This window comes from Heteronotia binoei, chromosome 1 (assembly GCF_032191835.1).
Source record: "Heteronotia binoei isolate CCM8104 ecotype False Entrance Well chromosome 1, APGP_CSIRO_Hbin_v1, whole genome shotgun sequence".
Lineage (NCBI taxonomy): Eukaryota > Metazoa > Chordata > Lepidosauria > Squamata > Gekkonidae > Heteronotia > Heteronotia binoei.
In genome coordinates, this window is record NC_083223.1 from 271,703,191 (window position 1) to 271,730,927 (window position 27,737).

At 47.4% G+C, this 27,737-nt stretch overlaps 1 protein-coding gene and 1 pseudogene across 1 annotated transcript; both read left to right on the plus strand.

Moving 5' to 3' along the window:
• Nucleotides 1-27,737, plus strand: part of LOC132584189 (zinc finger protein 420-like) — a 122,447-nt pseudogene that overhangs the window by 75,280 nt on the left and 19,430 nt on the right.
• LOC132585357 (zinc finger protein 135-like) lies at nt 13,600-26,617 on the plus strand. Its single transcript, XM_060257222.1, has 6 exons — nt 13,600-13,711; nt 16,022-16,102; nt 17,462-17,588; nt 18,931-19,023; nt 24,894-25,847; nt 25,935-26,617. Exons 2-6 carry the CDS (start codon nt 16,088-16,090, stop codon nt 26,615-26,617), a joined length of 1,872 nt encoding a protein of 623 aa, XP_060113205.1. The 5' UTR covers nt 13,600-13,711; nt 16,022-16,087.

A 27,737-nucleotide genomic window follows, 5' to 3' on the forward strand; every position in this document is an offset into this window, starting at 1 on the left:
TCTAAATCAGAGATGAAGAAGAAGATGATATTGGATTTATATCCCGCCCTCCACTCCTAAGAGACTCAGAGCAGCTCACAATCTCCTTTACCTTCCTCCCCCACAACAGACACCCTGTGAGGTAGATAAAGATATTGGATTTATATCCCGCCCTCCACTCCGAAGAGTCTCAGAGCGGCTCACCATCTCCTTTACCTTCCTCCCCCACAACAGACAGCCTGTGAGGTAGATGAAGATACTGGATTTATATCCCGCCCTCCACTCCGAAGAGTCTCAGAGCGGCTCACAATCTCCTTTACCTTCCTTCCCCACAACAGACACCCTGTGAGGTAGATGAAGATATTGGATTTATATCCCACCCTCCACTCCGAAGAGTCTCAGAGCGGCTCACAATCTCCTTTACCTTCCCCCCCACAACAGACACCCTGTGAGGTAGATGAAGATATTGGATTGATATCCCGCCCTCCACTCCGAAGAGTCTCAGAGCGGCTCACCATCTCCTTTACCTTCCTCCCCCACAACAGACACCCTGTGAGGTAGATGAAGATATTGGATTGATATCCCGCCCTCCACTCCAAAGAGTCTCAGAGCGGCTCAAAATCTCCTTTACCTTCCTTCCCCACAACAGACACCCTGTGAGGTAGATGAAGATACAGGATTTATATCCCACCCTCCACTCCAAAGAGTCTCAGAGCAGCTCACAATCTCCTTTACCTTCCTCCCCCACAACAGACACCCTGTGAGGTAGATGAAGATATTGGATTTATATCCCACCCTCCACTCCGAAGAGTCTTAGAGCGGCTCGCAATCTCCTTTACCTTCCTCCCCCACAACAGACACCCTGTGAGGTAGATGAAGATACAGGATTTATATCGCACCCTCCACTCCAAAGAGTCCCAGAGCGGCTCACAATCTCCTTTACCTTCCTCCCCCACAACAGACACTCTGTGAGGTGGGTGGGGCTGGAGAGGGCTCTCACAGCAGCTGCCCTTTCAAGGGCAACCTCTGCCAGAGCTATGGCTGACCCAAAGCCATGCTAGCAGGTGCAAGTGGAGGAGTGGGGAATCACTCCCAGATTCTCCCAGATAAGAGTCCGCACCGGTTCTCCCAGATAAGAGTCCGCACACTTAACCACTACACCAAACTGGCTATCCCATGATGAAGGCAGCCTTGACTCTGAAAGCTTATACCCAGAAAACCTGGTTTGTCTTTAGGTCAGAGGTGGTGAATTGGTTGGTTACGAAGGCCACATCTGACCTCAATGTTACTTTGTCAGGCAGGCCAGGTGCGCTACGAAATGTAATACGAGGTACTGGAGGTATAAACTTTAGAAAGATTATTTCTGCTGCCGAATGGCAAAAGCAGGTGAATTCCAGTCGCAGGCTTGAATTGGATTAGGTGTGATACGCAGAGGGGTAGTAGAAGAAGAAGAAGAATTGCAGATTTATACCCTGCCGTTCTCTCTGAAATCAGAGACTCAGAGCGGCTTAAGATCTCCTTTATTTTCCTCCCTCACAACAGACACCATGTGAGGTGGGTGGGGCAGAGAGAGCTCTCACAGCAGCTGCCCTTTCAAGGACAACTCCTGTGTGTGTGTATACACACACACACATATTAGCCACTGTGTGATACAGAGTGTTGAACTGGATGAGCCATTGGCCTGATCCAACATGGCTTCTCTTACGTTCTTATGTGAAACAGAGTGTTGGACTGGAGGGGCCATTGGCCTGATCCAACATGGCTTCTCTTATGTTGTTATGTGACACAGAGTGTTGGACTGGATGGGCCATTGGCCTGATACAACATGGCTTCTCTTATGTGATACAGAGTGTTGGACTGGATGGGCCACTGGCCTGATACAACATGGCTTCTCTTATGTTCTTATGTGACACAGAGTGTTGGACTGGAGGGGCCACTGGCCTGATCCAACAGGGCTTCTCTTACATTCTTATGTGACACAGTGTTGGACTGGAGGGGCCATTGGCCTGATCCAACATGGCTTCTCTTATGTGACGCAGAGTGTTGGACTGGAGGGGCCATTGGCCTGATCCAAAATGGCTTCTCTTATGTTCTTATGTGACACAGAGTGTTGGACTGGATGGGCCGTTGGCCTGATCCAACATGGCTTCTCGTACGTTCCTATGTGACACAGAGTATTGGACTGGATGGGCCATTGGCCTGATCCAACATTGCTTCTCTTATGTTCTTATGTGACACAGAGTGTTGGACTGGATGGGCCATTGGCCTGCTCCAACATGGCTTCTCTTATGTTCTTATGTGACACAGAGTGTTGGACTGGAGGGGCCACTGGCCTGATCCAACAGGGCTTCTCTTATGTTCTTATGTGACACAGAGTATTGGACTGGATGGGCCATTGGCCTGATCCAACATGGCTTCTCTTATGTGACACAGAGTGTTGGACTGGATGGGCCACTGGCCTGATACAACATGGCTTCTCTTATGTTCTTATGTGACACAGAGTATTGGACTGGATGGGCCATTGGCCTGATCCAACATGGCTTCTCTTATGTGACACAGAGTGTTGGACTGGAGGGGTCATTGGCCTGATCCAACAGGGCTTCTCTTATGTTCTTATGTGACACAGAGTATTGGACTGGATGGGCCATTGGCCTGATCCAACATGGCTTCTCTTATGTGACACGGAGTGTTGGACTGGAGGGGCCATTGGCCTGATCCAACATGGCTTCTCTTATGTTCTTATGTGACACAGAGTGTTGGACTGGATGGGCCATTGGCCTGATCCAACATGGCTTCTCTTATGTTCTTATGTGACACAGAGTGTTGGACTGGATGGGCCATTGGCCTGCTCCAACATGGCTTCTCTTATGTTCTTATGTGACACAGAGTGTTGGACTGGAGGGGCCACTGGCCTGATCCAACAGGGCTTCTCTTATGTTCTTATGTGACACAGAGTGTGGGACTGGAGGGGCCACTGGCCTGATCCAACATGGCTTCTCTTATGTTCTTATGTGACACAGAGTGTTGGACTGGATGGGCCATTGGCCTGATACAACATGGCTTCTCTTATGTTCTTATGTGACACAGAGTGTTGGACTGGAGGGGCCACTGGCCTGATCCAACAGGGCTTCTCTTATGTTCTTATGTGGCACAGAGTATTGGACTGGATGGGCCATTGGCCTGATCCAACATGGCTTCTCTTATGTTCTTATGTGACACAGAGTGTTGGACTGGATGGGCCATTGGCCTGATACAACATGGCTTCTCTTATGTTCTTATGTGACACAGAGTGTTGGACTGGAGGGGCCACTGGCCTGATCCAACAGGGCTTCTCTTACATACTTATGTGACACAGTGTTGGACTGGAGGGGCCATTGGCCTGATCCAACATGGCTTCTCTTATGTTCTTATGTGACACAGAGTGTTGGACTGGATGGGCCATTGGCCTGATCCAACATGGCTTCTCGTACGTTCTTATGTGACACAGAGTATTGGACTGGATGGGCCATTGGCCTGATCCAACATGGCTTCTCTTATGTTCTTATGTGACACAGAGTGTTGGACTGGATGGGCCATTGGCCTGCTCCAACATGGCTTCTCTTATGTTCTTATGTGACACAGAGTGTTGGACTGGAGGGGCCACTGGCCTGATCCAACAGGGCTTCTCTTATGTTCTTATGTGACACAGAGTGTTGGACTGGATGGGCCACTGGCCTGATCCAACAGGGCTTCTCTTATGTTCTTATGTGACACAGAGTGTTGGACTGGAGGGGCCACTGGCCTGATCCAACAGGGCTTCTCTTATGTTCTTATGTGACACAGAGTGTTGGACTGGATGGGCCATTGGCCTGCTCCAACATGGCTTCTCTTATGTTCTTATGTGACACAGAGTGTTGGACTGGAGGGGCCACTGGCCTGATCCAACAGGGCTTCTCTTATGTTCTTATGTGACACAGAGTGTTGGACTGGATGGGCCACTGGCCTGATCCAACAGGGCTTCTCTTATGTTCTTATGTGACACAGAGTGTTGGACTGGAGGGGCCACTGGCCTGATCCAACAGGGCTTCTCTTATGTTCTTATGAGATCCGTGGCTAACCCAAGGCCATTCCAGCAGCTGCAAGTGGAGGATTTGGGAATCAAACCCGCTTCTCCCAGATAAGAGTCCACACACTTAACCACTACACGAAACTGGCGTGGCGATACCAGCATTAGTAATGAGGCAGGGAATTTAGGTCTCACGAACTGAGACCAACAGGATCCAGTCCTGTAAGATAAAAGGAATGAATGGACCTAAGTCTGACATTAGAAACCACAAACCTTCACCAAGCACTGAGGGGGAGCATATAACCTTCCAGGACCTAAGAGTATAATTTCTGTTATAAAGCGATTGCAAAGGGAGGCTAAGAAAGAGAGAGTGCCGAATTGCAACTGATAATGAAGGACTGAATTGACACTGTTTCACATGTTTATACTACCGGAGAGTGAAATAACATGTTGATTTCGGACAGGGCCAAAGGGCACTCAGTGCTAGTAATGACAACACCGAAACAGTTTTAAAAAGCTAAGAAGGAGGAAAGAAATGGGGACATGTTGGACTGGGATATATGGAACCATAAATGTACTTTAAATACTTAGCCATAAAATTCCAGTCATTAAACCGTAGTTCCAGAGGACTTTGTCGTGTTAAAGGTGAGAGCCAGTTCGGTGTAGTGGTTAAGTGTGCGGACTGGTTTGTTTCCCAACTCCTCCACTCGCACCTGCTGGAATGGCCTTGTGTCAGCCGTAGCTTTCGTAGGAGTTGTCCTTGAAAGGGAAGCTGCTGTGACAGCTCTCTCAGCCCCACCCACCTCACAGGGTGTCTGTTGTGGGGGGAGAAGACGTAGGAGATTGTGAGCCGCTCTGAGTCTCTGATTCAGGGAGAAGGGTGGGGTATAAATCTGCAGTTCTTCTTCTTCTTAAGTCTGTTTAGCCTGTTGCTACGAAATGGTAAGGAATCCAGTAGCATCTTTAAGGCATAGAAATTTTATTGTAGCATAAAGCTTTTAAGAAAAACAGCTCTCTTCATCAGATCCATGCCTCTGACGAGAGCTGTGTTTCTCAAAAGCCTATGCTACGATAAGATTTGTTTGTCATAGAGGTGCTATTGGAAACTTAACTTTTATCATTAAATAAATTGCTTGTCAGAAGCGTCTATCCTCTCTCCCTACTTCCCTCTGAAAAAGGGTGCATTCACAAGAAAACCTCAACCTAAAATAAAACTTTACTGGTGATCAAGGGGACTCACCATGCGAATCAGATTCGCTCTCTCTTCTGCCAGCGGGGTCTCTCCAGCTCTTTCTCTCCCTCTCCCAAAAAGATAATCCGCAGTCGGCCAATGGAGGGAACAGGGGCTTAGAGTCATATCTCGTTCATGCAAAGCAGGAGAGAGAGTTGGGAAAAGGCAGCCCTGGGGAAAGAAGTGAGAACAGCCTGTTGCGTGTGGGAAGGATAAAAGCCCTGCAGGGGATGGAGGCAGCTCGTGGGCAGCATCATTGACATTCCTGCCTTAGGTGCTACTGCAGTAGGTACTTGTGGAAAGTGTCATATCCTCACACCAGGTATCCCTTTCTTTCAGCAGGAGACATGTGGCAGTCAGTGAATAGAGCAGAAGAACACCAATGGGTGGGAAAAGAGGATATACAATCACATGCGAAAAAGTTTGAGGATTTGGACGCACCCAGGAAGGAGGAGGGAAAACACCCGCCAAAAGAGAGAGATAATTCCAGTCCTACACAGAGGGATGACTTTGTACAGCAAAACAAATCTCAAGGAGATACCAGGAATGAGTATGGTGCAAACAGGGGAAATTACACTGAAATATCTGTTATTAACACTCAACCAAAGATGTTTAACAAAAAGAAAATATATAAATGCCAGGAGTTTGGGAAAAGCTTCAGTCACAGTGGAAACCTCACTTCCCATCAAAGAATTCACACAGAGGAGAAACCATACAAATGCCTGGAGTGTGGAGAAAGATTCAGTCAGAGTTCCCATCTTACTTCCCATCGAAAAACTCACACAGCGGAGAAACCATACACATGCCTGGAGTGTGGGAAAAGATTCAGGTTGCATTTCAGTCTTACTTCCCATCAGAGAATTCACACAGAGGAGAAACCATATAAATGCCTGGAATGTGGAAAAAACTTCACTCAGAGTTCTAGTCTTACTTCCCATCAAAGAACTCACACAGGGGAGAAACCATATAAATGCCTGGAGTGTGGGAAAAGCTTCACTCGGAGTTCCCATCTTACTTCTCATCAAAGAACTCACACAGGGGAGAAACCATATAAATGCCTGGAGTGTGGGAAAAGCTTCACTCGGAGTTCCCATCTTACTTCCCGTCAAAGAACTCACACAGGGGAGAAACCATATAAATGCCTGGAGTGTGGGAAAAGCTTCACTCGGAGTTCCCATCTTACTTCCCATCAAAAAACTCACACAGGGGAGAAACCATACAAATGCCTGGAGTGTAGGAAAAGCTTCAGGTTGAGTGCTGATCTTACTTCCCATCAAAGAACTCACACAGGGGAGAAACCATATAAATGCCTGGAATGTGGGAAAAGTTTCACTCAGAATTCCAGTCTTACTTCCCATAAAAAATTCACACAGGGGAGAAACCATACATATGCCTGGAGTGTGGGAAAAGCTTCAGGAAGAGTTCCCATCTTAGTTGCCATCAAAGAACTCACATAGGGGAGAAACCATACAAATGCCTGGAGTGTAGGAAAAGCTTCAGGTTGAGTGCTGATCTTACTTCCCATCAAAGAACTCACACAGGGGAGAAACCATATAAATGCCTGGAATGTGGGAAAAGTTTCACTCAGAATTCCAGTCTTACTTCCCATCAAAAAATTCACACAGGGGAGAAACCATACATATGCCTGGAGTGTGGGAAAAGCTTCAGGAAGAGTTCCCATCTTAGTTGCCATCAAAAAACTCACACAGGGGAGAAACCATACATATGCCTGGAGTGTGGGAAAAGCTTCAGGAAGAGTTCCCATCTTAGTTGCCATCAAAGAACTCACACAGGGGAGAAACCATATAAATGCCTGGAGTGTGGAAAAAGCTTCAGGTTTGGTTCTGATCTTACTTCCCATCAAAGAATTCACACAGGGGAGAAACCATACAGGTGCCTGGAGTGTGGGAAAAGCTTCAAGAAGAGTTCCCATCTTAGTTCCCATCGAAAAACTCACACAGGGGAGAAACCATACATATGCCTGGAGTGTGGGAAAAGCTTCAGGAAGAGTTCCCATCTTAGTTGCCATCAAAGAACTCACACGGGAGAAACCATACAAATGCCTGGAGTGTAGGAAAAGCTTCAGGTTGAGTGCTGATCTTACTTCCCATCAAAGAACTCACACAGGGGAGAAACCATATAAATGCCTGGAATGTGGGAAAAGTTTCACTCAGAATTCCAGTCTTACTTCCCATCAAAAAATTCACACAGGGGAGAAACCATACATATGCCTGGAGTGTGGGAAAAGCTTCAGGAAGAGTTCCCATCTTAGTTGCCATCAAAAAACTCACACAGGGGAGAAACCATATAAATGCCTGGAGTGTGGAAAAAGCTTCAGGTTTGGTTCTGATCTTACTTCCCATCAAAGAATTCACACAGGGGAGAAACCATACAGGTGCCTGGAGTGTGGGAAAAGCTTCAGGAGGAGTTCCCATCATACTTCCCATCATAAAACTCACACGGGAGAAACCATACAAATGCCTGGAGTGTGGAAAAAGCTTTACAAGGGGTTCCAATCTGTCTTTTCACTAAAGAGCTCACACGGGGGTGGGGGGAAACATATAAATGCCTGGAACATGGAAAAAGGTTCAGGTTGGGTGCCGATCTTACTTCCCATCAATGAATTCACATGGGAGAAATCATTTAAATGCCAGGGATGGGGAAAAAGCTTCACAAAGAGTTTCAATCTGACTTCACATCAAAGAACTCACACGGAGGAAAAAACATGAATGCCTAGAACAGGGGTGTCAAACATGCTGTCTGGGCGGCCAAATTAGGCCCCTGGAGGGCTCCTATCAGGCCCCCGAGCAACTGGCTGTCATCTGCTTCCTTCTCCCTATATCTTGCTTTCTTCTGCATAACAGTTTGGTCTGCCAGGCTTGCTCAATTGCACAGGAGCTGTGGAGCAAAATGTTTAGTTTCTCCATTGGCTGAGGCTCCTTTCTTGGGGAGGGAGGGGGGGAGTCAGAGCTTGTTTTTCCAGACTCTCAATCACAGAGCAAGAGCTACTGAGTCAAGCCTCTTTTCCTTCTATTGGCTGAGGTTCCTCCTCCCCCAGTCCGCTGGGGAAAGAAGGAAAGAGCCAGAGCTTCCTTGGCCCAGTTCACTGGATCCCATGGCGGAAATACAAAGAAAGCACCTTTAAGACCAAAGAGTGCTAATGTTTTAAACATGTTTGATTTTAATCTTTAATTGTGTTTGTGTCCTTTATAAACTATATCTCTGCTAGCTAATCTTAAATAGGAACACACATGGCCCGACCTGACATGGCCTGGCCCAACAAGGTCTCATTTATGTCAGATCCAACCCTCGTAACAAATGCGTTTGACGCCCCTGGCCTAGGTGGGAAAAGCTCCAGAAAGAGTTCCATTCTGTCTTCCCAGGAAAGAACTCACCTAGGGGAGAAACCATATAAATGCCTGGAGTGTGGGAAAAGCTTCCGACAGAGCTACACTCTTAATTTGCATCAAAGAATTCCTGTAGAAGAGAAACCATCGAGATGCCTGCAGTGTTGGAAAAAAGTTCTGTCAGTAGACGCACCTTCTTTTCCACGGAAGAATGGACATAGGGTAGAGGAAATATGTCACATATTCATGATTTTCATTATATTTATGAAGGCTTGTGCCTTTTGTCATTTCATGATCTCTGCAAAGTTCCTGGTCAGAAAAAGTACAAAAAGTTCGTAGCCGTCTCTCAGCCTTATGAGTTCATTGGTATAACTCTAGAAATGGGAGGTTTATTGCTCTGGAATTGCAAATTGCTCTCTGAGAATCTAAAGGCCGTCCTCAGGATTCATTCTAGTCCATGTCATGGATTCACTCCTTTGCGCAATCACTTTAGGATTAAATTGTTTTATTTCGAGGATAGTCGCATGTTCAGGTTCAAAAGTTGTCTTTCTCTTCCTCCTTCTCTTCTATCGAAAGTGTTGCAGCAGGTTCTAATGAGGCTTTCTACTGGTGACTTCCAGTCAGAAAAGACCTTATACTGGGTGAGTGTATCACATATGCTGCACTTCCTTCTGCCTATCAGCTCAGAAATGGGCTTTCCAAAATCTTAGCAAATTGTGACTTTTAGGCATCTAGGTAAGATTTTTTTAAAAAGGTTTGGAGACCTTGTTTTTATTGTGTGCTTTTTTCCCTGTATTTTTGTGGTTAACTTTCACCTGTTCATCAGTTTCTAGCCTAGTATGAACAGGATGCTTTCTTTTCAATAAAATCATTTATTTCGTAAGAAGTTTACTGTTGGTACTATTGACACAAGATCTAAAAACATAAGAGAAGCCACATTGGATAAGGACAAAGGCCCATGCAGTCCAACACTCATGCAGTGGCCAAAAAAACTGACTGGCCTGTTATTTCCCGGATCTCCTCTGGAACCCTTTTTAAAGATAGGGGTGACATTTACTACCTTCCAGTCCTCAGGAACGGAGGCAGATTTCAATGAAAGATTACATATTTTTGTCAGAAGATCCGCAAGTTCAACTTTGAGTTCTTTCAGAACTCTTGCATGTATGCCATCTGGACCCGGTGACTTATTAGTTTTTAATTCATCTATCAATTGTAGGATCTCCTCTTTTGTCACCTCAGTCTGACTCAGGTCTTTCAACGCCCCTTCCAAAATTAGTGGTTCTGGAGCGGGCAAACACTTCTCATCTTCCACAGTGAAGATGGAGGCAAAAAATGCATTCAGCTTCTCAGCCATTTCCCTATCCTCCTTCAGTAATCCTTTTACCCCTTGGTCATCCAAGGGCCCCACTGCCTCCCTGGCTGGTTTCCTACTTCTAATATATGTGAAGAAATTTTTATTGTTGGTCTTGTTTTTTGCAATATGCGCCTCATAGTCCCTTTTTGCCTGCCTGATCACAGTCTTGCATTTGATTTGCCACAGCCTGTGTTCCCTTTTATTAATCTCACTTGGACTGGTTTTCCACCACTTAAAGGAGTCCTTGCCTTTTACAGATTCCATTACTTTGTTTGTTAACCATGCAGGCCTTTTCTTATAGCTGTTTGTGCCTTTCCTAACTTGTGATATATATTTTATCTGAGCTTCTAGGATTATAGTTTTAAATAGCCTCCAAGCTTCCCTAAGGGTTTTGACCGTATTTACCTTTCCTTTCAGTTTCCTGTTCACATGCCTCCTCATCTCAGAGAATTTACGCCTTTTAAAGATAAACGTGGTTGTGCCAGTCTTTTGGGGCAACTCTATTTATACAAATTATGAAATCAATAACGTTATGGTCACTGCTCCCAAGTGGTGCGATCACTTTTACATCTCTCACCAAGTCTTGGGCATTACTTAGGACCAAATCCAGGATCGCCCCACCCCTGGTAGGTTCTGAGACCATCTGCTCCATAGCACAGTCATTGAGAGCATCAAGAAACTCAATCTCTTTCTCTCGACCAGAACACATATTGACCCAATCAATCTGCGGGTAGTTAAAATCACCTATTACGACACAGTTTTTACGTTTAGCCGTTATCTTTAACCCATCATGTTATAATCGTTCTCTATTTTTTTGATTTGGTGGGCGATAACAAACTCCCATAGTTAAATTTCCTTTTGGGCCCTCTATTTCGACCCAAAGCATTTCTAGAAGGGAATCTAATTCTCTGACCTCAGTCTTACTGGACCATATATCCCCTCTGACATACAGAGCCACCCCACCTCCAACCCTTCCCTCCCTATCCTTCCGATATAACTTACATCCAGGAATCACCGTGTCCCACTGATTCTCCTCATTCACCGTGTCCCACTGATTCTCTCCCAACACTAAACATTCCAACTCACCAATTTTACTTCGGACACTTCCAGCATTTGCTAGAAGCCCTCCCACTGTTGTCCTGCCGCTCAAGCACCAAGAACACGGCATCACTTGTCCAAGACGGAGTGTTCCATCTATACCTTCTAGCTAATAGCCACTGATGGACCTCTGCTCCAGACGTTTCTCCAGTCTTGAAGCTTGGCTGCCAGATAGTACAATCACTAAACCTAGCAACATCTACACTATGAGGCTTGTTCACATGCTCACCTTCTAATTCTATAAATCTATAAGATCTCGTCAGATCTCAGAAGCTAAGTAGGGTCAGGCCCCTGGAATACCGGGAGGTGGGGGCGGGCTTTATTCAGCCACCTCCCTCAATATTCTCCTGGCCCCCAAATGAGTCGGTCACCAGAGGTCGCCATGACTTCCAGGTACACGCAGACGCACATATAAAAACGGCTTTTTTTTGTAGCAGGAACTCCTTTGCATATTAGGCCACACAACCCTGATGTAGCCAGTCTTCCAAGAGCTTACAGTAGGCCCTGTGCTAAGAGCCCTGACAGCTCTTGGAAGGACTGGCTACATCAGAGGTGTGTGGCCTAATCTGTGGAACCGCCTTGCCCCACATGTTCCCCCAGAGAGCACTGCGATCAAGCTCTCAAAATCTTTTGGCTGTCCCTGGGCTAAAGGAGGCTAGGCTCGACACCAGAGCAAGAGCCTTCTCGGTGGCGGCCCCAATGCTTTGGAAAACCCTCCCAGAAGCCATCAGGGCCGTGTGGGATTTATCACAGTTCTGCAGCGCCTGCAAGACTGAACTGTTTTGGATGGCATGTAACATCTAATGGGAGAGGGCTGCCACCACATCTGGATCTGCAGGTATCTGGGGGGCTATTTTTGAGGCAGAGGCACCAAATTTGCATCTCTTCAAAACACCCTCCCAAGTTTCAAAAGGATTGGACCAGGGGGCCAATTCTACAAGCCCCCATTGCCCCCCCCCAATCCTTCATTATTTCCAATGGAGGGAAGGCATTTAAAAGGTGTGTGGTCCCTTTAAATGTGATGGCCGGGATTCCCTTTGGAGTTCAATTATGCTTGTCACAGCCTTGCTTCTGGCTCCACCCCCAATGTCTCCTGGCCCCACCCCCAAGTCTCCTAGCTCCACCCCAAAAGTCCCCAGATATTTCTTGAATTGGACTTGGAACCCCAGTCACCAGTGTGGTCTGCAAGCACCTTTTTTTTTTTTGAGGGGGTCCCAATTTTTGGCAGGGGTCCCAATTTTTGGCGGGGGGAGGGACTGGGTGCAAGCAGTGCCACCTTAGACTGGAGTGCCTACCTACCACCCCCTTTCCTTTCTCATTTTGCGAAAAGGGCCCTGTCATCTCCAAGTAGGGTTGCCAATCCCCAGGTGGGGGCAGGGGATCCCCCAGTTTGGAGGCCCTCCCCCCGCTTCAGGGTCATCAGAAAGCAGGGGAGGGGGAGGGAAGTGTCTGTAGGGCACTCCATTATTCCCTACAGAAACCGATTCCCAAAGGGTTTAATGGAGAATTGATCGACTGATTGATTTTTTGAGGTAGAGGCACTAAATTTACAGCATAGCATCCAATACCCCTCTTCAAAACACCCGCCAAGTTTTAAAAAGATGGGACCAGGGGGTCCAATTCTATGAGCCCCCAAAAGAAGGTGCCCCTATCCTTCATTATTTCCAACGGAGGGAAGGCATTTAAAAGGTGTGTGGTCCCTTTAAATGTGATGGCCAGGATTCCCTTTGGAGTTCAGTGATGCTTGTCACAACCTTACTTCTGGCTTCACCCCCAATGTCTCCTGGCCCCACCCCCAAGTCTCCTAGCTAGGGTTGCCAAGTCCAATTTAAGAAATATCTGGGGACTTTGGGGGTGGAGCCAGAAGACATTGGGGGTGGAGCCAAGATCAAGGCTGTGACAAGCATAATTGAACTCCAAAGGGAATTCTGGCCATCACATTTAAAGGGATGGCACACCTTTTCAATGCCTTCCCTCCATAGGAAAGAATGAAGGATACAGGCACCTGCTTTTGGGGCTCATAGAATTGGACCCCCTGGTCCAATTGTTTTGAAACTTGGGGGTATTTTGAGGAGAGGCACTAGATGCTATACTGAAAATTTGGTGCCTCTACCTCAAAAAGCAGCCCCCCCCCCCCGAGCCCCAGATACCCGCGGATCAATTCTCTATTATTTTCTATGGGAATAAATTGCTTTAGGGAATAAAAGAGTTCCCAGCAGACATTTCCCTTCCCTCCCCCCGCTTTCTGACGACCCTGAAGCGGGGAGAGGGCCTCCAAACCGGGGGATCTCCTGCCTCCACCTGGGGATTGGGAACCCTACTCCTAGCTCCACCCCAAAGTCCCCAGATATTTCTTGAATTGGACTTGGCAACCCTATCCAGCACTCTGTTATGGGGAGGAGTTCCAGTTTTCGGGGGGGGGGGACTGGGTGCAATCAGTATCTGGGGCTCTGGGTGGGGGGGGGCTCCCTACCACCCCCTTTCCTTTTTCAAAAGGAGCCCCACCTCCAAGGGTTAATGGGTGAGCGAGACCCGCAGTCCTAGAGAGGCCGAAGGTGGGGGCTTCAGGGGGGGAGCCATTTCCTCTTCCGCCCCTTGCCTTGGAGCCCTTTTGAATCCCAGGCGGACTTCTGCTGGAAGGGCTGGGAAGGGGTCAGGTGAGCTCCGGAAGGTTTTGGAGGCGGGGGGGGGGTGGGATGTGGGTTGGGGGCTGCAATGCAAGAGCCAAAGCAGAGGGAGGGGAGGGGAGGGGGTTGGCAGGGGCTGAAAGAGAGCCCCCCCCCATTTCTTCCTTGCCTCCCTGGGGAAAAGCCCCCCCCCCCACACACACACTCCTGTTCCGGGGAGAGCCGCTTCTCCGCTTTGCGCAGAGCCACGTGGTACCTTCGGCGTACTGGGCGCAGGATCCGAATGCGGCACTTTGGGAGGTTGGAGGAAGTTGAGGGGGCTTCCAGAAGCAATTATTAGAAGGGCGAAGGGAGGGGGAGAGGAGTTGGAGGGAGCTGATCAAGGAGAGGGGCGGGGGGGAGATTTGGGGGGGGGGGCGGAGGAGCTTAGGGAAAGGCTGAGGGAGTGGGGGAGGGGGGGTTCATGGGGGTAACTGCGACGTAGATACCCTCAGGAGACCCACACCAAGGAACTGAATCTAAAGTGTCTACAGCTTTCTTTCTTTCTTTCTTTCTTTCTTTCTTTCTTTCTTTCTTTCTTTCTTTCTTTCTTTCTTTCTTTCTTTCTTTTTCTCTCTTGTTCTTTCTTTCTTTCTCTCTCTTTCTCTCTCTCTCTCTTTCTTTCTCTTTCTTTCTTTCTTTCTCTCTCTTTCTCTCTCTTTCTCTCTTTCTTTCTATTTCTCTTTCTTTCTTTGTCTTTCTGTCTCTCTCTCGTTCTTTCTTTCTTTCTCTCTATTTCTCTCTCTCGTTCTGTCTCTCGTTCGTTCTTTCTTTCTTTCTTTCTTTCTATTTCTCTATTTCTCTTGTTCTTTCTTTCTTTCTTTCTCTCTTTCTCTCTTTCTTTCTCTCTTTCTCTCTCTCTCTCTCTTTCTCTCTCTCTCTCTCTTTCTCTCTCTCTTTCCTTTCTCTCTCCCTTTCCTTTCTCTCCTCTCCGGGCTCTCCCTTCTGTCTGGGGGAAACAGGATCAAGGGGGTCTGCTCTCCTCCCCACAGGTGATTTGCTGTGGCTTGGATGCTTTGAGGAGTTCATTTTTCCCACTTCCACACAGCACCTTGCAGCACTTGGGCATCGGCCGGGGTTTCCCTTGGCTTTTCTGCCACCTTGTCCAAAGCAGCTTGGGGGTGAAGCTGAATTCGGCAAGGAAGGTGGGATGGCTGCCGTTTCAAATTCCCCAGTGGCAGCTTTCCCCCCCCCCCCTTCCCGGGTCTGAGATGTGTGACCCAGTTTTGGTTTTTAATTTGCAAGCTGACTCGTGTACCTGTGTAGCCACAAGTCTATCTGGCTCTACAAATATATTAATATAGAATTGATGGCTTTTAAAACACTGGAACAGCCCACTCTTGGGGGGTGGGGGGTGGTGGTGGAAAGAACTGTAGAGAGTTTGGACCAGGCAAAATGCAGGAAAATCTGTCCCCCTGTCTCAGTGAAATAACGATGGGTTGGACAGAATTATTTTGTGCCTAACATTTTCTTCTGCTTTTTCCGTGCAAGGATTCAGGGCAAATTCCCTAGAGACGGCAGGCGGAAGGAACGTTTTTGGGAGGCTCCCCTCTGCTAAAATCTCCCTGCTACAAAAAGCATTCTGGCGAACCCAGGCAGAGAGTTCAGAATCTTATTCCTTGTGGGGCTAGTTTTCTGTGTGCGGGGAGAAATTTCTTCTAAGCTGGCATCTCTCACCTGCCGCCTCGAGTCAGACTCTCCATCCTATCCATTTAGGGTTCCCCCACCTCACTCCCCACACACTCTCCTAAAAACTGGGGGGGGGGGGCAGGCAGGCAGACAGGAGGCTCTTGGCCTCTCCCAGAGGGGAGGAGGGCAGGGAAGGGGACTCCTCTCCCAGAAAGGGGTTGGCAAATTTTGCAAGGAACCGTTTCCAAGGGAGGAGGGTGGATGAATAAGGAAGGCAGGACACACACCCTCCTCCCCATATAGAATGGCTGGTTGAGGGGAGAGATGAACATATGAACATATGAAGCTGCCTTATACTGAATCAGACCCTTGGTCCATCAAAGTCAGTCTTGTCTTCTCAGACTGGCAGCGGCTCTCCAGGTCTCAAGCTGAGGTCTTTCACACCTATTTGCCTGGACCCTTTTTTAGAGATGCCAGGGATTGAACCTGGGACGTTCTGCTTCCCAAGCAGATGCTCTACCACTGAGCCACCGTCCCTCCCCAGATCAGATCCAGTAGCTTGAATTGTGCCCTGAATCCAGTCCGGAGAGAGGTTCACTCCAGGAAGAGGTACGGAAAACTGTGTGAGAAGCAAAAATGAATTTCCACCCTCTTTCTTTCTCTCCCGGGCAGGCAAGAAAAGCCTTTTTGGTGCCTCCTCCACCATCTCTTCTGTGTGCTGAAGAGAAAAGGGCCGCCATGGAGACGCCTCAGGTATGCGGAGAGGATGACTGGGGAGACATGGCAGGAAGTAGGGATACTTCCCTCTCCGTTGTAACGCTCAGAGAATGGGGTTGCTTCCCACTGATTCTCGTGTTCCCCACTGGGAGGGCAGAAAAATGGTCACCCCCTGTCTAGGATGGTTCTGGGTTTTTTTGTTTTTTTAAGAGAACCAACAGAATTAGAACATTCATTTTGATTTGGCCCAACTCTAAATGTCTCCATCACAATACTGAATTTCCCACAGAAACTTATTTCTGCTGGAATGGCCTAGGGCCAGCCAAAGCTTTCGTAGGAGTTGTCCTTGAAAGGGCGGCTGTTGTGAGAGCCCTCTCAGCCCCACTCACCTCACAGGGTGTCTCTTGTGGAGGAAGAAGATATAGGACAGGGGTGGCCAACGGTAGCTCTCCAGATGTTTTTTTTGCCTACAACTCCCATTAGCCCCAGCCAACATGGCCAATGGCTGGGGCTGATGGGAGTTGTAGGCAAAAAACATCTGGAGCGCTACCATTGGCCACCCCTGATATAGGAGATTGTAAGCCGCTCTGAGTCTCTGATTCAGAGAGAAGGACGGGGTATAAATCTGCAGTCTTCTTCTGCCAGTTTGGTATAGTGGTTAAGTGTGTGGACTCTTATCTGGGAGAACCGGGTGTGATTCCCCACTCCTCCACTTGCACCTGCTAGCATGGCCTTGGGTCAGCCATAGCTCTGGCAGAAGTTGTCCTTGAAAGGACAGCTGCTGTGAGAGCCCTCTCCAGCCCCCCCCCCCACCTCACAGGGTGTCTGTTGCGGGGGAGGAAGGTAAAGGAGATTGTGAGCCACTCTGAGACTCTTCGGAGTGGAGGGCGGGATATAAATCCAATATCTTCATCTACCTCACAGGGTGTCTGTTGTGGGGGAGGAAGGTAAAGGAGATTGTGAGCCGCTCTGAGACTCTTTGGAGTGGAGGGCGGGATATAAATCCAATATCTTCATTTACCTCACAGGGTGTCTGTTGTGGGGGAGGAAGGTAAAGGAGAAGGTGAGCCGCTCTGAGACTCTTTGGAGTGGAGGGCGGAATATAAATCCAATATCTTCTTCATCTTCTTCTGTTTGGTCCTTTATCCTTTGGACATCTCTGGCCTCTTCCCCACCAGGCCACTGGCCCCCTGCAATGGAGGCAGCCCCTCTAGTTCCAAGTTGCTCTCCAGAAGGGGTGGGGTTGGGGGTAGGGAGATGTCCACATGGACCTCTTCAACTACACATGTGCTGCTCTTCAACTACAAATGGACTCTCTCTCTTTTTGACTTCCCCCACTCCTTGTGGACCAGCTTTCCAGTGTTGTAAAGAAATGCCTCCTTCTCCTTCTTGCAGGCAGGGGTGTCCTTCGAAGAGGTAGCTGTGATTTTCACCCCGGGGGAGTGGAGCCTGCTGCGCCCAGCCCAGAGAGCTCTGTACAAGGAAGTCATGCTGGAGAATTATGGGAACATGGCCTCTCTCAGTAAGTATCCTTTTCTCCTTCTTGCTGTGAGGAGTGACTGTGAGGTGTTCCTTAGGGAGGAAGGAGGTGGTCAGGCTGTCTGCCCCGGTCTCAGTGACTGGTTTCTGCCACCCCTCTCTGATGTGGGGAGGGTTTTGTGCTCTCCTTGCGGGGAGGGAGCCCCTGCATGGGAGTTCTGTATTTGAACCCCCCAAGAGGGCATCGGAAGAGGAGGTGCCAAGAGAGGCCCCGTGTGGAGATGCTGGGGCAACAGCGGGAGGGCTTCTAGTGTCCTGGCCCCACTGATGGACCTCCTGATGGCACCTGGGCTTTTTTGGCCACTGTGTGACAAAGAGTGTTGACTGAATGGGCCACTGGCCTGATCCAACATGGCTTCTCTTAGGCACAGAACTGCCAGTGTTATGCCAGTACCCCTCTAGTTGTCAAGGGCCTTAGTCACCATAGAATTGTTACCTGTTGGCCTGACTCCGCCCCTGGCTTCTGCTGGGAACCGCCCAGAGTCCCTCTCCGTGTTTCCTGGCGTCTGTCATCCCCCTTTTTGGCCATGTCTCCAACACAGCTCTCCCCCTTCTCAGAGCCCTTGGCCTTCCCTATGCCGTGTCCCGTTCCATTACCCTCTTTCATCTGGCCTTCCTTCTCTCATGTTCTTCATGGGCTGCCCGCAGCCCCACAACTCTCTCATGGACTGTCCACGAATGAGACATAACTGGGCATCTTAATCACCAGAGGTTTTAGGAACGGTTGAATTCGGAATTTCCTGAGGGGATATTTTTTAAAAATGTTTTGAGTGCCAGCTGCCTTTCAGATTCTCCCATCTGTCCTGTCTCAGGGAAGTCAACCCTTTTAAAAGAATGGTATTGCTACTCTGTGGGAAAATGCTTCACCCACCTGCAATCTGTCCGTACAGAGGCTGAGGTCCCAAGAGGCCAGGAGTTGGGTGTACGTGTGTGCAAGGCCACAGATACATGCTTCTACACAGAGACAAAAGTGGGATGAGTCTTGAGCAGGGCTTTTTCTGTAGCAGGAGCTCATTTGCATATTAGGCCACACCCCATGACATAGCCAATCCTCCAAGAGCTTACAATCCTCCAAGAGCTAAGAAGAGCCCTGTAAGCTCTTAGAGGATTGGCTACATCAGAGGGGTGTGGCCTAATATGCAAGAAGTTTCTGCTACAAAAAAGGCCCTGGTCTTGACCCCCTACTGTACTCCATCCCACCCCCCATAGCTTGCCTGTTGAGTGTTTCTGGAGGGGCAGACAATCTGGCTTGGGATTGTTGAATTGACGGGTACACAGAAGAGGCGCAATTTTGTGTGTGTGTGTTTTCCCCCCCTTATAAACAGGACCTCTGATGGCCAAACCTGACCTGATATCCCAGCTGGAAGAAGAGGAAGGGCTGTTTCTCGTGGGGTGTGATGAAGAGGCAGAATTGGCAGGTAGGGGCTGAAGAGATCTGTCTTGGGACAGTGTGTTCCTTCATTTCCTTGGAATGGCTGGTGAATTTCTGTGGCCTTCATAAGAACATAAGAGAAGCCATGTTGGATCAGGCCAATGGCCCATCCAGTCCAACACTCTGTGTCACATAAGAACATAAGAGAAGCCATGTTGGATCAGGGCAATGGCCCATCCAATCCAACACTCTGTGTCACATAAGAACATCAGAGAAGCCCTGTTGGATCAGGCCAACGGCCCCTCCAGTCCAACACTCTGTGTCACATAAGAACATAAGAGAAGCCATGTTGGATCAGGCCAACAGCCCCTCCAGTCCAACACTCTGTGTCACATAAGAACATAAGGGAAGCCATGTTGGATCAGGCCAATGGCCCTTCCAGTCCAACACTCTGTGTCACATAAGAACATAAGAGAAGCCATGTTGGATCAGGCCAATGGCCCATCCAGTCCAACATTCTGTGTCACACAGTGGCTAAAAACTCAGACACTATTAGGAGAGCTGTGACTAACCCAAGGCCATTCCAGCAGGTGCAAGTGGAGGACTCGGAAATCAAACCCAGTTCCCCCGGATAAGAGTCCACGCACTTAACCGCTACACCAAACTGGCGTCACGATACCAGCGTTGGTAACAGGGCAGGGAATTTGGGTCTCATGAATTGAGACCAGTAGGATGTAAGGAATAAGCGGACATAAGTCCGACATTAGAAACCGCAACGTTCAAAAACCAGTGGGAGGAGCATGTAACCTTCCAGGACATTCAGTTGCTGACTTAAGACTATCTTTTCTGTTATAAAGGGATATCAAAAGGGAGAGTGGCAAATTGCAACTGATAATAAAGGGCTGAATTGAGATCTCTGTTCCCTGTCTCATTACCAAGGCCTGCTGTTGTCCTTTCAGAAGAAAAGAGCAAACGAGAGTGTATGGAGAAAAATAATCAAAATGCAAAATCTTTAGTCTAGGTGTCAGTTTCTCTATTGTATATACAATTTCTCTGTTGTATATCACGCAGTAGAAGATAATTTCATTCGCAAGGGAAGGTTCCACTTGAAGAAAAAGACAGTCCACTCTCACTGATGAAACCCAAGTTCATATACAAAAGTTCATATAGGACGCACAGTCTCATGTAAAATTCTTCAATAATTAAGAACGTAAGAGAAGCCATGTTGGATCAGGCCAATGGCCCATCCAGTCCAACACTCTGTGTCACACACAAGAGCATAAGAGAAGCCATGTTGGATCAGGCCAATGGCCCATCCAGTCCAACACTCTGTGTCACACACAAGAGCATAAGAGAAGCCATGTTGGATCAGGCCAATGGCCCATCCAGTCCAACACTCTGTGTCACACACAAGAACATAAGAGAAGCCATGTTGGATCAGGCCAGTGGCCCATCCAGTCCAACACTGTGTCACACACAAGAGCATAAGAGAAGCCATGTTGGATCAGGCCAATGGCCCATCCAGTCCAACACTCTGTGTCACACACAAGAGCATAAGAGAAGCCATGTTGGATCAGGCCAATGGCCCATCCAGTCCAACACTCTGTGTCACACACAAGAGCATAAGAGAAGCCATGTTGGATCAGGCCAATGGCCCATCCAGTCCAACACTCTGTGTCACACACAAGAACATAAGAGAAGCCATGTTGGATCAGGCCAATGGCCCATCCATTCCAACACTGTGTCACACACAATAGCATAAGAGAAGCCGTGTTGGATCAGGCCAATGGCCCATCCAGTCCAACACTGTGTCACACACAAGAACATAAGAGAAGCCATGTTGGATCAGGCCAATGGCCCATCCAGTCCAACACTCTGTGTCACACACAAGAGCATAAGAGAAGCCATGTTGGATTCTCTTATGTTCTTAATTATTGAAGAATTTTTCATGAGATTGTGTGTCCTATATGAACTTGGATTTCATCAGTCAGAGTGGACTGTCTTTTTCTTGCAGTGGAACCTTCCCCTGTGGATGCAATTATTTTCTACTTTGTGATGTGGTATCTGTATATATAATAGAGAAATTGACACCTACACTAAAGATGTTGTATTTGGGTTGTTTTTTTTTCTGCATATACAGCTGTTGGCTCTGTCCCATACCTTGTTGCCACTTGTTGTTTTTTTCAGTTTTAAAGAACTTTATTAAAGCTACAGCTACCAAATACAGGAAGAAAAGCAACAAGTCGAGGTAAACAAAACTAATTCAAGAAGGATACAGATGTGATAATATACTGCTGCGTGCACTGCAAAAATAAAGATAAACACAAGCTGAATCAAGAAACAGTGCAATAGACACATTACTACCATGGAAAATAATAAAACATACTGCGCAGACACTTCACACAATTCTTTTTTTAAAGAATAGATAACTTACTTAACAAGGACCTAAAACAAAAAAAATACTCAAATAGATCACAGCCCTATAAGTAAAAAAGGAATCAGTGAGAACCATCAGTGAGAGGTTAGTAAAGATAAATATTCCTCCTGTGGAAAAGTAGAAGGTTGAAGGGAGGAGCCAAAATTGCATTTCAAAAAGATTCCAATTTACAAAGAATAGAAGAAACAGAATTGGACAAGAAGAAGAAAGACATTGGATTTATATTCCGCCCTCCACTCAAGAGTCTCAAAGCGGCTCACAATCTCCTTTACCTTCCCCCCCCCCCCCACAACAGACACCCTAATAATAATAATAATAAAATTTTATTTATATCTCGCCCTCCCCGTCTAGGCAGGCTCAGGGCGGCTAACAACATTTATAAACATAAATATAGGACTTTAAAATTAACATTATTAAAAAACAGTCAATATAAAATTAAAATTTAACTTAATCTGACAGTGGTGGTGATATTTCCGACGCTAATTTCTGTTAGTTTACACCCTGTGAGGTGTGTGGGGCTGAGAGGGCTCTCACAGCAGCTGCCCTTTCAAGGACAACCTCTGCCAGAGCTATGGCTGACCCAAGGCCATTCCAGCAGGTGCAAGCGGAGGAGTGGGGAATCAAACCTGGTTCTCCCAGATAAGAGTCCGCACACTTAACCACTACACCAAACTGAAAAGGAGAGATGAAATATTCCCATACTTGTTCCGGCATGCTCTTGTCCTTTGGCATCTGAAATCACTCCAACCTATAAGGACCGACGGACTCACAGATATATCTGAAGAAGTGAGCGGGGACTCCCAAAAGCTCCGTGGCCTGCCACAAATGTCGTTCAGTGCTGCTGGACTCTTCTTCCTTCCCACTAAGAGAGTCTGCAATGTGTGCAGTTAGGTTTAGTTCCCCCGCCCCACTTATTTTATTTATTTATTTATTTATATTTAGACTTATATCCCGCCCTTCCCACCGAAGTGGCTCAGGGCGGCTCACAACATTATAATTCACATAAATTCAGTTTAAAAACATTTACATAACAAAGTTAAAACCATAATTAATAAGACATAAAAGTAAGAATAAAAGCCAGCGGTCTGTAAGTGCATTTTAGTTCTATTCAAGATATTCTCATTGTCAGTTAGTTGTTATAGGCCTGCCGGAAGAGGGCTGTCTTACAGGCCCTGTGGAACTGCCCTAGGTCCCGCAGGGCCCGCACCTCTTCCGGCAGCGGGTTCCACCAGTAAGGCGCCGTTACCGAGAAGGCCCGATCCCTGGTGGATTTCAGACGGGCCTCCTTTGGCCCGGGGATGACTAACAGGTTTTGTGAACCCGATCGTAGTACTCTCTGGGGAACGTGTGGGGAGAGACGGTCCCTAAGGTAGGCAGGTCCTAGGCCATATAGGGCTTTAAAGGTAATAACCAACACCTTGTATTGGACTCGGAATGTTATTGGCAGCCAGTGCAGATCCCGAAGCCCCGACCGAATGTGCTCCCATCTTGGGAGCCCTAATAACAGCCGGGCAGCGGCGTTCTGCACTAACTGCAATTTCCGGGTCCGGCACAAGGGTAGCCCCATGTAGAGGGCATTACAGTAGTCCAACCTCGAGGTGACCGTAGCATGAATCACTGTTGCTAGGTCGTCGCGTTCCAGGAAGGGGGCCAGCTGCCTCGCCCGCCTAAAATGAAAAAATGCGGACTTGGCAGTGGCTGCTATCTGAGCCTCCATCGTCAGTGAAGGCTCCAGTAGTACCCCCAGGCTTTTTTATTTATTTATTTTTGTATTCCGCCCTTTCCCCAAAATGGGCTCAGGTCGGAAGACAACATTTTAAATAGCAGTTTAAATGGTAGAATTAAAAAGAAGAGGGAAAGCAGCAGTGAAATGAGCAATATGCAAATTGTAAACAAAATCCACGTGTTTATGCCAGAGTGTGAAATGGTGTGTTGATTTCAGACAGGGTAGAAGGCGCTCGGTGCCAGCGATGATGGCAGCAAAACACTTTTTAAAAAGCCAAGGGGGAGGGAGGAGGCGCAGCCGGCAAGGTGGGAGGGAGAAAGGGAGGCACGTGGAACTGAAATATATGGAACCATAAATGTATTTAAAATACTTAGCCATCAAATTCCAGATCTTAGCCATCTTCCAATACTTAGCCATCAAATTCCAGACCTTAGCCATCTTCCAATACTTAGCCATCAAATTCCAGACCTTAGCCATCTTCCAATACTTAGCCATCAAATTCCAGATCTTAGCCATCTTCCAATACTTAGCCATCAAATTCCAGACCTTAGCCATCTTCCAGTACTTAGCCATCAAATTCCAGATCTTCAGCTGTAGTTCCAGAGGACTATGTCGTGTCAGTCTGATTAGTCTGTTGCTACAAAATAGGGCCTGCGGCAGAACCCCGATGCGCGCCCACCCACCTCCCATTGTGGAAAAGTTTTACGCGCGCAGGCAACGTGATGATGTCACCCAGAGGTGACGTCATCACGTTGGTCCCTGAAATGCTGTTTCTGGGCAGCCAGAAAGAATGTGTGGCGATGAACGATTTTGGAGGCCCAAACATGCCGTTGTTTCTGGGTGCTGAGGGGCCAGGGGAGTTCTTCTGACCCCTCAGTGTCCAGAAAGAACGCAAGGCGCTTTCAGACCTCTCCGAATTCGGAGAGCGCCAAGGCCTCAAAGCACCATTGTTTCCAGGCACTGAGAGACAGGGGGAGCTCCTCTGACCCCTCAGCATGCAGACGGAGGCTCGTGGATGGCACGAGCGGGAAAGGGGTGGTTGCCCTCCACCCCTGTTGGGATCTGGTGACCTAGGCAATTCCCTACGTCGCCTACTCCCATGCGCAGGCTCTGAAAATAGTAATGAGTCCAGTAGCACCTTTACGACTTAGAAATTTTATTGTAGCATAAAGCTTTCAAGAAAAACAGCTCTCTTCATCCGATGGATGGAACTCCATGCATCTGACAAAGAGTGCTGTGCTTCTCAAAAGCTTTATGCTACGATAAGATTTGTTTGTCATAAAGGTGCTATTGGAATCTTAATTTTCATCATTAAATAAATTGCTTGTCAGAAGTGTCCATCCCCTCTCCCTCCGAAAAAGGGTGCATTCACAGGAAAACCTCAACCTAAAATAAAATGTTACTGGTAATCAAGGAGTCTCACCACGGGAATCAGATTCACTCTCTCTTCTGCCTCTGGGATCTCTCCAGCTCCTTCTCTCCCTCTCCCAAAAAGGGAATCCGCAGTCAGCCAGTGGAGGGAACAGAGGCTTAGATTTGAATCTCGTTCACGCAAAGTAGGAGAGAGAGTTGGGGAAAAGCAGCCCTGGGGAAAGAAGTGAGAACAGGCGGTTGCATGTGGGAAGGATAAAAGCTCTGCAGGGGCTGGAGGCAACCTGTGGGCAGCATCATTGACATTCCTGCTTTAGGTGCTACTGGGATAGGTACTTGTGGAAAGTGTCATGTTCTCACGCCAAGTATCCCTTTCTTTCAGCAGGAGAATTGTGGCAGTCAGTGAATGGAGCAGAAGAACACCGATCGATGGGGAAAGAGGATATACAGTCACATGCAAAAAAGAAGTTTGAAGATTTGGACGCACCCAGGAGGGAGGAGGGAAAACACCCACCAAAAGGGAGGAATAATCCTAGACCTACACAGAGGGATGACTCTGTACAGCAAAACGTATGTCAAGGAGACACCAGGAATGAGTGCACTGCAAGCGGAGGAAATTACACTGAAATATCTGTTATTAATACTCAACCAAAGATGTTTAACAAAAAGAAAATATATAAATGCCAGGAGTGTTGGAAAAGCTTCAGTCACAATGGAAACCTCACTTCCCATCGAAGAATTCACACAGGAGAGAAACCATATAAATGTCTGGAATGCGGGAAAAGCTTCACTCAGAGTTCCAGTCTTACTTACCATCGAAGAATTCACACAGGGGAGAAACCATATAAATGCCTGGAGTGTGGGAAAAGCTTCAGTCAGATGTCCCATCTTACTTCCCATCAAAAAACTCACACAGGGGAGAAACCATACACATGCCTGGAGTGTGGGAAAAGCTTCAGTCATAGTTCCCATCTTACTTCCCATCAAAAAACTCACACAGGGGAGAAACCATATAAATGCCTGGAGTGTGGGAAAAGCTTCAGGTTCGGTGCCGATCTTACTTCCCACGGAAGAATTCATACAGGTGAGAAACCATACAAATGCCTAGAGTGTGCAAAAAGCTTCAGGTTGGCTGCCGATCTTACTTCCCATCAAAGAATTCACACAGGGGAGAAACCATACAAATGCCTGGAGTGTGGAAAAAGCTTCAGATTGGGTGCTGCTCTTACTTCCCATCAAAGAACACACACTGGGGAGAAACCGTATAAATGCCTGGAGTGTGGGGAAATCTTCCGTCAGCGTTCCCATCTTCGTTCCCATCAAACAACTCACACAGGTGAGAAGCCATATATATGCCTGGAGTGTGGGAAAAGCTTCACAACGGATTCCGTTCTAACTTCCCATCAAAGAATTCACACCGGAGAGAAACCATATAAATGCCAGGTGTGTGGGAAAAGCTTCAGTCACAGTGGAAACCTTACTTCCCATCAAAGAATTCACACAGAGGAGAAACCATATAAATGCCTGGAGTGCGGGAAAAGCTTCAGTCACAGTTCCAGTCTTACTTCCCATCAAAGAATTCATACAGGGGAGAAACCATATAAATGCTTGGAGTGTGGGAAAAGCTTCAATCAGAGTTCCATTCTTTCTTCTCATCGAAAAACTCACACAGGGGAGAAACAATACAAATGCCTGGAGTGTGGAAAAAGCTTCAGGAAGAGTTCCCATCTTAGTACCCATCGAAAAACTCACTCAGAGGAGAAGCCATACAAATGCCTGGAGTGTGGGAAAAGATTCAAGTTGTGTGCTGAACTTAGTACCCATCGAAGAATTCACACAGGGGAGAAACCATATAAATGTCTGGAATGCGGGAAAAGCTTCACTCAGAGTTCCAGCCTTACTTCCCATCAAAGAATTCACACAGGGGAGAAGCCGTATAAATGCCTGGAGTGTGGAAAAAGCTTCAGTCAGAGTTCCCATCTTAATTCCCATCAAAAAATTCACACAGGGGAGAAACCATACAAATGCCTGGAGTGTGGGAAAAGCTACAGGAGGAGTTCCCATCTTAGTTCCCATCGACAAACTCACATGAGAGAAACCATATAAACGTCTGTAGTGTGGGAAAAGCTTCAGGTTGCATGCCAATATTTCTTCCCATAGAAGAATGCATACAGGGGAGAAACCATACAAATGCCTGGAGTGTGGAAAAAGGTTCACAAAGTCTTCCAGTGTAACTTCCTATCAAAGAATTCACACGGTGGTGGGAAACATATAAATGCCTGGAACGTGGCACTTTAGGATCAGATTGTTTTATTTCGAGGATAATCGTATGTTTAGGTTCAAAAGTTGTCTTTTTCTTCCTCCTTCTCTATCCAAAGTGTTGCAGCAGGTTCTAATGGGGCTTTTTACTGGTGACTTCCAATCAGAAAAGACTTTATACTGGGTGAGAGTATCACGTGCTGGGCTTCCTTTTAGATATAGCCTTCTATATCTAAACTCGCGGACTCTTATCTGGGAGAACCGGGTTTGATTCCCCACTCCTCCACTTGCACCTGCTGGAATGGCTTTGGGTCAGCCATAGCTCTGGCAGAAGTTGTCCTTGAAAGGGCAGCTGCTGTGAGAGCCCTCTCCAGCCCCACCCACCTCACAGGGTGTCTGTTGTGGGGGAGGAAGGGAAAGGAGATTGTGAGCCGCTCTGAGACTCCTCGGAGTGGAGGGCGGGATATAAATCCAATATCTTCATCTACCTCACAGGGTGTCTGTTGTGGGGGAGGAAGGTAAAGGAGATTGTGAGCCGCTGAGACTCTTTGGAGTGGAGGGCGGGATATAAATCCAATATCTTCATCTACCTCACAGGGTGTCTGTTGTGGGGGAGGAAGGGGAAGGAGATTGTGAGCCGCTCTGACACTCTTCGGAGTGGAGGGCGGGATATAAATCCAATATCATCTTCTTCTGCCTATCAGCTCAGAAACAGGCTTGCCAAAATGTTAGCAAATTGTGCTTTTTAGGCATCTAGGTAACTTTTTACAATAAGGTTTGGAGACCTTTTTTGTTTATTGTGTGCTTTTCCCCCTGTATTTTTGTGGTTAGCTTTCACCTGTTCATCAATTTCTAGCCTAATAAAAACAGCATGCTTTTCAATAAAATCATTATCTCGTAAGAAGTTCACTGTTTGTTCTATTGACACGAGATCTAAGAACATAAGAGAAGCCATGTTGGATCAGGC